Below are 9,789 nucleotides of genomic sequence, written 5' to 3'. Positions count from 1 at the left end.
AGATCGACGTCAGAGGAAAAACAATGGCGGCTAATGGGCAGCGTCTGTATCGAACTCAAACAAGACGAAGAAACCGAAGCAAAAACATATTAAGTAAGATCAAATATGGCCAGATAACAGGCTTGGGGATGACCCGAGGTACCGAGGTAAGCCCCCCTCTGAATACTGCGTGCTGTTGCAGCGCTGCTTCTGTGCTGCAGTTTACAGTCCAGTAGGCCCGACGAGCCCCGACAACTGCAGTGTAGTTAGCCTAGCCTAGCTGCGCTTGTTTTTACACACGTCAAACTGCATTTTAGCCGGTGTGTACACTCGCACAGGTTTCTGCAAACGCTTATATAACACTAAAGGAAATAAAGCATGGGTTTAAATATGCGGAGCTTGTCGTGTTAGGTATGGTTAGAGCTCCGTTGTCAGGTAGCTAGCTAGCTAACTGAGCTGAGCTAAACCAGCTAGCTAGCTAATTAGCAAACTTGGCGTATTTTCGCTACCCTGTTTTTCCTGACTCTGCCTGGACTGACATCAGATTTTGTGCACCAGTACGATATTGTATCTGCATATGTTGTCCTAATTGTGTTTAAAGTCGCTAGTCTGGGATGTTCTAAGTACAGAAACAGTCAAGTTTGCTGCTAAAGATAGGCTGACTAGCGTTAGGTAACATTTGGTACTGTTTTTAGCTATAGCTTGGTTATCTAACATCACACCTTGAAAGTAAAGCTAGGTGTCCCATTACTACCGAGACTAACTAGCACTAGCTAGCTTATAGCTGGCTACTAGCTAGCTATATTTAAACCTTTTATTATAAACAATAAGATCCTTTAGGATCCTTTAAGAAATGAAATAGCTAGCTAAGTGAAACGATTACAAATGAATTAGTTAGCTAGCTAGCTATATTAAAGGCGAGCGAAATGGCATAAATATTGCCAGATTTTGCAGTGCACGATGTGTCACACCATGTTTGCTAGCTACATCATCTGATAAGGTAGGTACTACGGAGTTCAAAATAATAATATTTAGAGCCTGCATTTAAACAATCCCTTAATTTAGTCAGTGGTTTCCTCGGTATAACTAAAGAGCACCAAACGTATGGAACGATTTATTAAATTGAGGGAACAGCTTCTGTCACTGTCATTTTGCTACATTGGTGCTTTAGGGTCACTGTAATAAACAGTAGCTGTCATTAACAAAAATACTAGTACAGATGTTTGTACTAAAGCCAGTTAACCAGACGAATTGCGCTCCGTGATTATGGTCAGTGCTCTAGGAGCACCAGTCGACCCCTCATTTTGTCTGATCTGTATTTGGCATGTTATTTAGCTTCCCTGGGTCTGGAAAATATGTGTGCAGCATTCTTTGAATTGCTCGTTTATTTGAATTTTATCCCTGTGGACAATTGCTAGTTTCCAGTGGACCTTCTTGAAGAGAGAGATAAGAAGGCCCGATGGCAGGGAATACCACTGCTGCTGAGGAGACTGCATGAAAGCAGCCACATAAACAGCGACCTTTCCAAGACCCACAGCGTGGTTAAGGTATTCAGTGTAAACTTTTGACATGGTGTTGGTTTTGTGCCGATTTAGCTCCCGCTGTTTCTCTTTACATGTGAAAGTAAAGTTTTGTGTTGCAATGCAGGAGCTGTCGTCGCTACTGTCCATGGAGGCGATGTCCTTTGTCACAGAAGACCGTAAGACGCCTCAAGAGTCTGTATCACCCAACACCTACACCTTTGACCTTTTTGGTGGAGTTGATGTGAGTGATTTCTATAGTATACTTGAGCATACAAAAATGTGGACACATGGTCAGAATGACTGTTTCTGTGAATGGTTCTGTGAATCTTTTCTGTGAAAAGACCACGATCTGATCTCTAAGCAAAATTTGTGCGTTATGGGTTTTTTTTATTTATTTATTTTTATTTTTTGGCCAATGTTTGAGGAGCAACATTCAAATTTGAGCTCTCAGGTAACTTTTTCAAAGTCTCAGACCCAAGTTATTTTGTTAGGGCAATGGCTTCAGTCATCGTTAGGAAAGACTGGGTGATGGTTCAGTCTGCAGGCATGGGCTGATATAAGCAGCTGCCTAGCACTATGAACGTAAGTATTTTGAAATATTGAAAATATTTAATTCCTACAAAGCAGGAAAATATTATATAAGATTTTTTTAGGTTGTCATATCCTCCGTTTGTAATGTAATTAAGACATGACAGGTAACAGGTTGCAATCAAGAATGCAATCAAAATGGTCGCAATCAAGTTCACATTTGGATGGTACTGTTTTTGCTTTAATACGCAGAGAGATACAGAAAATGTAATAAAAAACCAAAACAATCACTACAACCTCCAGTCTGTCTCCATGAGCATGCTGTTTTGTGAGGAAGCATGAGTGATATCCTTCTCAACTTTTAGGTGTTGTAGCAGCAAGAATAGTTATTGTGCGGTTTTACCTCAGAAAGCATTTATGTTTGTACCATTAGTGTAGCGTGATCATAAAGTGTTTTCCGCATGCATGCATGGTCTCCTCCATGATCCTCTGTGAGTTATCTTGCGGTAGTGGACGTGTTTACTTTAAATCAGACTGCCAGGCTCCTGTCGCTAACAACATGGTGCTAAGCATTTGTGCTGTTTTTGATGCATCTAAATCTCAACTTTAAAGCAGTTCACCAAATGAACCGTCATACCACTCAACACAAATTCAGAGAGACAAAGCAAAAGTCCCAGCTCAAAGTAAATACAGTTCATTTGTTTGAATAAGTGCATATTTTTGTGTTTTTTTTCCCCAAATTGGATTACTGGAAGATACTTAACTTACCTAAAGATGTCGGTAAAATTCCTCAATTAAATGTTCCTGTTTATGGACATTTAACTCTTTTGCCGTTGGCTGCAGGCATGCTGCTACTGTTGCTGTCAGCTGTTTTGTGTTTGACCAGAATTGCTAACGTTAGAAGTGTTGCTATGGCCAGCATTGCATTTTGAGTTTGCAGAGATGATTGTGTAAAATAAATAAATAATAATAAAAAAATTTAAACCACATGCTTACGGCGCTTCAGTTTCACTTGAAACGAAATTTGGCACGAATTCATTTAACAAGTATCAGTCCTTGGTAGTGCAGATGTAATTCGGTAGGTATTCTTAAAAGTACAGATGGTGGTGGTCAACTGTGCAGTGACACCTGCACAAATATGACCTTCATGAAAGAAGAAAACAACCTTTCTTTATTAATCACAAAATTCAGTGTCATAAGATTTCAAATAACTTCTAAATAAACCTAATGCTTTTTTGGAAATGAGTCCTGTGGGCCGAAGTTAAATTGGTATATTCGCTGCAATGAACAAGGTTATTTTTGGAGGAAAAAAGGATTTCATTTAAAAAATAAAAAAATAAAAAAAATAAATTCAGTTGTTAAGCAGGTGGATTGATCATGCTTTGGGTTGAACCAATGGCAGAGGAGCATATTACTGGTAGTAGGTAAATCAATCCAATTAAACATCAGCACATTATGAAAACACACACATCTACAAGCTGTGATACTTGCCATATGGGGAGTTACTAAGTACTGACTATGCAGGATACCCAAACCTTTGCTTCTGGCTTTTTTTTGTTATATTGAAACTATAAAAGATAAGACAAAGTGGACTTAAAAGATTAAAGAAATCTTGATCTTGAACATTTTGGAAATTGGGTTATTTTCTTAACAGAAATTTTAACAAGGGAGTCTCAACCTTTGCATACCGCTGTACTTTTATTGCATAACAGTTTGCTTAAGATTTACTGCTCGCGTAAGTCTATATAGTCTGTATTTATGCCTACATTTTTGTATAGAAATTGTTTACTTTGTTTCCAGTACAAATGACATCACTTTCCCCTCCTTTTTTCAGTTGTTTGTAGAGATTCTGATGCGTCCTACTCTGTCAATACAGGGGAATGTACCTATAAGTAAGTATTGCACTTAACGCTGTTTTTAGAGTGCATTAAAACAAGCTTGTGTGGCTGACTGCTTTTTAAAATATGTATAATTTTCCCCCAGTTGAAATGCATTGTTTTTTTACGTTGCTGGTTTTTAAACATTGTGTTTGTTTCATTTATAGTGAGTGATGACCTCATCAAGGACTGTTTAAGTGTCCTTTACAACTGCTGTATATGTGTATGTATCGTTATATCAGTTAGTCAAAGAGAATAAGATCTTAATCTATCCTTGGATTTCAGTGCGTTTCATGATAGTTCTTCTGTCTCTATCTTGCAGACAGAGGGCGTTACAAAAAGCCTTGCAGCAAGGGATGACTTTGTCATGTTCCTTTTCACTCTTATGTCCAACAAAAAGACTTTCTTGCAGACTGCCACACTTATTGAGGACATCATGGGGGTTAGGAAGGTACTTTCTTTTTTTGTAGTTTTTTTTCCCCCTTTTCTCAGAAGCTTTGCTTTGTGATCCATTGATTCTGTTGTTCATGGAATTGCAATAGTTAATGTGTTCATTTATTTATCTTAATTCAGGAGGTGATCCGACTAGAGGACATTCCTAACCTGGCCAGTCTGGTCCAAAGCTTCAATCAGCAGCAGCTGGCCAACTTCTGTCGTATCCTGTCTGTCACCATATCGGAACCAGATATGGGAGTGGACGACAAGCACACCCTCTTGGCCCGCAATGCACAACAGAAAATCAACTCCTCTCCTTCGCGTGCTGAGAGTAACCAAGGTCAGAGTGGATGTCTGTTTTACTTATAACTAATCTGTAAAGCTATGTTTTACACTGCTTGTAGCAGTAAAGATTTATTTATGCAGTTATTTCAGTGTGTAAAATCATGCAAATCTAGGCCAGCATCTTCCTGTTGTTCATCAGGCATCAGAATGGAGGAAAAAAAGATGTGAGGCTCTACCTAGTATTACTTTAGTCTTTTTAGTAAATTGCTCAATGAGTACACAAATGTATTTGCTTATGGTTGCGTCACAACCCTCAGCAACACTTGAATTGATTAATAAATAAATAAATACTTGAAAACAAAAAAGCAAAGTAAACTACTCAAAGTAAATAATTACACCTCTGCTCTCTCTGTAGTGGCTCTGCTGAATATCCCAGGCTTCATTGAGCGGCTGTGTAAGCTGGCCACACGGAAGGTGTCTGAGGCATCTGGCACCTCGGCTCTGCTGCAGGAGCTGGAGGACTGGCATAGCTGGCTGGACAATGCGTTGGTGCTGGATGCTCTCATGCAAATGGCCATCGAGGAGGCGGAACAGAGCAGCACAGGTGAGTGAGGCCATCCAGAAGTAAAAACGTCTAGAGCAGGCATGTTAAATATAGGCATTGAAGGGCCGCAGTACTGCTGCCATCGTTGTTTCTTTTTTCTTTTTTTTTAAAATTACATTCAGTGAACAAAGGCTTGCCAGTTGAATGGGATGCATTAAATGTGGTAAATGCAGTGCTGTGGCCCACCAGGGCAGAAGTCGGGCATCCCTGTTCTAAATTGTAACTTGGTGTAAATATGCTATGTTTTTAATGTCTCATGCACTTGCACAAAGCTCATGGTTCTCTCCTGAACCACCTGTTTTCCAGAGTCATCTGATGAAGGCTCACTTTCTTCAAGTCCTCTTAGGCATACATTGCCTCAGTCCATGAAGATTGTGCACGAGATCATGTACAAAGTGGAGGTTCTCTATGTGCTCTGTGTTCTGCTCATGGGCCGGCAGAGAAATCAGGTAAAGTCAGTGCTGAGATCATGTTTTTATTTCTACAACAATTAGTAGGTCTATGGCGATAATAGTGGCACTGTTTCAGAAAATGTGCATCGCCTTAAGGCCTTTAATATATAACATGATTGTGTTGTACAGTAGCAGTAGAAGTAACTCTCTTGTCAAACAGGTTCACAGGATGCTGGCAGAGTACCGCTTAATTCCAGGCCTGAATAACTTGTTTGACAAGCTGATATGGAGGAGACAACCATCCAGCCACACCTTGCACAGACAGAATCAGAACTGTGACTGCAGCCCAGTAAGACCAAGCCTATCAACCATTAAAGCTATGTCTGTACCCTTACATGGGGGCCGCACCTATAATGCATTTTGTTTTGTGTACAGGAGATCTCATTCAAGATCCAGTTTCTAAGGCTGCTTCAGAGCTTCAGTGACCATCACGAGTGAGTACAATTATGAATAGGAACAAAGAAAGCTAGCCTGTTCTTTCTCAGCTGCCTGTGCTTTGTTGTCTAATTAATTATTCTTGTTCTCTGTGAAGCTTCAGTGTATTTGTGTAATGTAACTTTCTTTGACGACAGGAACAAGTATCTGCTCCTGAATGGACAAGAGCTGAATGAGCTCAGTGCCATTTCTCTGAAAGCAAACATCCCTGAAGTTGAGGCACTGGTCAACACAGACAGGTACTAAGAAAGGGTGGAAAAGAATCTCAACATGCAGATTGTTTGAGCGTTCTTTTTTTTACACGCTCCCTGTTCTGCCTCATTCACCTTATGCAGGAATCTTGTGTGTGATGGTAAGAAGGGTCTCCTGACAAGGCTTATATCTGTCATGAAGAAAGAACCTGTTGATTCATCGTTCAGGTAAGGCTGCAACATGCTCTTCCGTAAACAGAAGTAAAAGAGAAGTTTTCTGTATATTTCCTGATGCCACAGTTTCTCTGCCCTGTAGGTTCTGGCAAGCTAGAGCAGTAGAAAGTTTTCTCAGAGGAGCTACATCCTATGCAGACCAGATATTTCTACTAAAGAGGGGCTTGTTGGAAGTATGTGATGGCCTGATCTATTCTACCATATTTTATGCATGTTTGTCGTAATTAGTGCCACATTTTCTAAATCTGCACTTGCCTGTGTGTCTTCCTACAGCACATCCTCTTTTGCATCATTGACAGTGGCTGTAAGTCACGTGATGTCCTTCAGAGCTATTTCGATCTGTTGGGAGAGCTCATGAAGTTCAACATTGATGCCTTCAAGAGATTTAACAAATATGTAAACACGGATGAGAAGGTTGGTGTTTGTCAAAGAGGTCAAACTACTTTGTATTTTAGCGACACGCATTTAAAAATACACTTGCAGGTACTGTACACATCAGAGCTGACCAAATGTAGCGCAGAATTTCTAGCACTATTTGTTAGCTGAGGTGACTTTGTTTTTATGGTTTAACTAAAAGTTAAAAGTTAAGCTGCACTGGTTGCATAGATGAGCAATACTATTTATTTGTCTTACAGTTCATTTAATGTCTTAAGCAATCCAAACTTGTAAACATGTATAACTTTGACATTTGAAATTTGCTCCCAATCGTAATTCTCACAAATTAGGGTTTTTTTTTCTCCCCAAAAAACAGAACTTGCTGTACTTAAAAAATGTACTGTACTGTAAAAAATAGTAGTCATTGAGGTTTTGCCAGACTAACGGGCATGCTCGCCAAAAATAGTAAACATCTTTACCCTACTAGCTGGGTGTTTTTTTTGTTTGTTTGTTTGTTTTTTTTCTTCTTCTTCTTCATTAAAATGTTTTATGTAGAAAGTGTCGCAAGGGGTGGCATGATGGGTGAATGGTACTTTTTTGGGATTGCCATTAGTAAGCACTCTTGTTGCAGATCAAAAAGTCAACAAGGCTCTGTACACAGCACGGCAAAAATGACCAAAAATGAATACAGATGAATCACTTCTAAAATTCTCTGAATGAAGGCATTTTAAAGCTTGCTCAGTCAAATGATCTCAGTGTGATTTCTTATGTCCTTTGTACATGATTTCAGTTTCAGATGTTCCTGAGCCAAATCAACAGCTCACTCGTAGATTCCAACATGCTGGTGCGCTGCATTGTTCTGTCCTTGGATCGCTTTGAGGGCCAAACAGATGACATTAAAGGTACTTGTGAGAAAAGTGAGATGGTTAAAAGCAAATCAACATCTTTTGAGCTGGTTTGTGAAATTTTGTATTTTTTATTTTTTTTGCTTTTTGTTTTTTTTCCTTTTCAGTGGTGGAGGTGCTGTCGGAGTGTCGTCTTTTATCCTACATGGCTCAAGTAGAGAATCGACTCTCTTTTCTCTTCAGGCTGATCAACATCATCAACGTTCAGACTCTAACTCAGGCAAGACAGTACTTTGTTGTCCATTTTTGATGTTCTCAGTTACGGAAGCCAAATCATTAAACTAACTCTGTAAGGATTCCTCTAATTTGGACGTTTGTCTTTGATGATCCCAGGAGAATGTGAGCTGCCTGAACACAAGTTTGGTGGTGCTGATGCTGGCGCGGTGGAGGGGCAAGCTGCCGTTTTACTTGGGCGCTCTTAAAGAAAAGGAATATGTAGAGAAATACCCTGGCTGCTTACTTAACAACTTCCACCACCTTCTTCGCTTCTGGCAGCACCACTACCTCAACAAAGACAAGGACAGCACCTGTCTGGAGAACGTAAGAGCGCCAGTGGTCTAACGTTAACAAGCATGTATGCATAAGCTCTCACTAAAGACAAAAATGGTTTGTTAATGTCTCTGTCTTTCTGTTACCTTGTATAGAGTTCCTGTATTCCTTTTACCTACTGGAAGGAAACGGTGACGGTGTTGCTAAGTTCAGATCGGAGCTCCCTTTGTGCCATTGCCACATACATAGATGAGGCCTACAGGGACCTGGACAGAGACTTTCTGGAGGTGTGATTCAGACTGTGAGAGACTGTGGAAGGGAGGTTCTAATTGAGCTACTGGCAGGGCTCAAGACGTCCACCGATTTACATCCAGGTCTCCCGTCACAGGACTGCTCTATAGTGTGTGTGTGTGCGTGTGTGTGTGTGTGAGTGAAAGAGAAAGTGGTATGAGTGCGCTTATGTTTTTACAAGTGCGTTTGAATGTGCTGTGTGCTGGTTATAGGGAACCGGTACCTCTAAATCTTAGGTGTATGCGTGAGTGTGCATGCTCACCCCTGTATGTGAGCATGTGTGTGTCTGTGCGTGAGCGTGGTTTGCAGTAGACGCTGGATGTTTTTGTTCCAGGCCTACATAGGCACACTTCTTTCGGCTGTAGTCTAAGGGCTCTCTACTTTTTAGATATGCGAGTGTGTTGTGATCTGATTAAAATAAAAGAAAAAAACAACAACAAAAAAAACACACAAATCTGGAGATGCCCATGAAAAGAGCCCACTCCTCCAGCACAAAAAAGCTATCAAATTCTGGGCCAATGCAATTGTTGATGTTGGTGGTTCGCTTAGTTTAAGTACTGCCTCTATATTTAAAAAAATATTGTGTAGCTCACACTTAAATTCAAATTCTAACTTTACAACCCAGTGGCACAGGACAGTAAATGAAAATAAAGATGTAACGTTTTATCACAATTATGTCTTATGATTACATAAACAATATCGTTCACAATGCAGTTTGAGTTTTGTCTTATTTTTTTTGTATCGCTGCACGATATTGGGGAAACCAATTGCAACAGTTTTTCTTTCTGAGATGTTTTTTCACCAGATTTGACCAAATGTTACCAAAAGTCAATGATCCAACATGCCATGATGTTCATAATGCACTCAGTGACTATTGCATATGCATGTTATAATACAGATGACTAAACATAATATTGTGCTGCCTTACTATAGACTCTTTAAGGTCAAATTAGAACGACTTCGAAATCATGCTCCATTGACTTGTAATAGGAAGTATAGCTTTTCTGTCACTGCTACTCCAGGCTTGGCTCAGGACCAAGCCTGCCAAAACAAAATTAAATAATTATTTTATTTATTTGCAATTTATTTAAAGTTTACGGTTTTAGTGCCTAGCTATATTAAACATTATACCACATTTATAACGCCTTTTCAGTTTGAGATAAAATCAAGAAAGGTCTGACCGAGT

General features: G+C 39.8%; 1 protein-coding gene across 1 annotated transcript; it reads left to right on the top strand.

The window, feature by feature from the left end:
- The first annotated feature begins 3 nt into the window (after window positions 1-3).
- On the top strand, window positions 4-9,316 carry trpc4apb (transient receptor potential cation channel, subfamily C, member 4 associated protein b). The gene is made up of 19 exons (XM_072696834.1): window positions 4-146; window positions 1,398-1,526; window positions 1,627-1,743; window positions 3,865-3,922; window positions 4,075-4,130; window positions 4,230-4,358; window positions 4,481-4,682; window positions 5,043-5,231; window positions 5,538-5,680; window positions 5,844-5,972; window positions 6,059-6,117; window positions 6,256-6,357; window positions 6,454-6,537; window positions 6,626-6,716; window positions 6,817-6,957; window positions 7,709-7,820; window positions 7,931-8,043; window positions 8,157-8,363; window positions 8,468-9,316. The coding sequence occupies exons 1-19, from the start codon at window positions 24-26 to the stop codon at window positions 8,603-8,605; spliced, it is 2,322 nt and encodes a 773-aa protein (XP_072552935.1). The 5' UTR covers window positions 4-23; the 3' UTR covers window positions 8,606-9,316.
- The last annotated feature ends 473 nt before the right edge of the window (window positions 9,317-9,789 follow it).

The sequence above is a fragment of the Salminus brasiliensis genome, chromosome 14, assembly GCF_030463535.1.
Source record: "Salminus brasiliensis chromosome 14, fSalBra1.hap2, whole genome shotgun sequence".
Classification (NCBI taxonomy): domain Eukaryota; kingdom Metazoa; phylum Chordata; class Actinopteri; order Characiformes; family Bryconidae; genus Salminus; species Salminus brasiliensis.
Note: the sequence above shows the minus strand (reverse complement) of the source record. Positions and strands in the feature narration are given on the sequence as shown.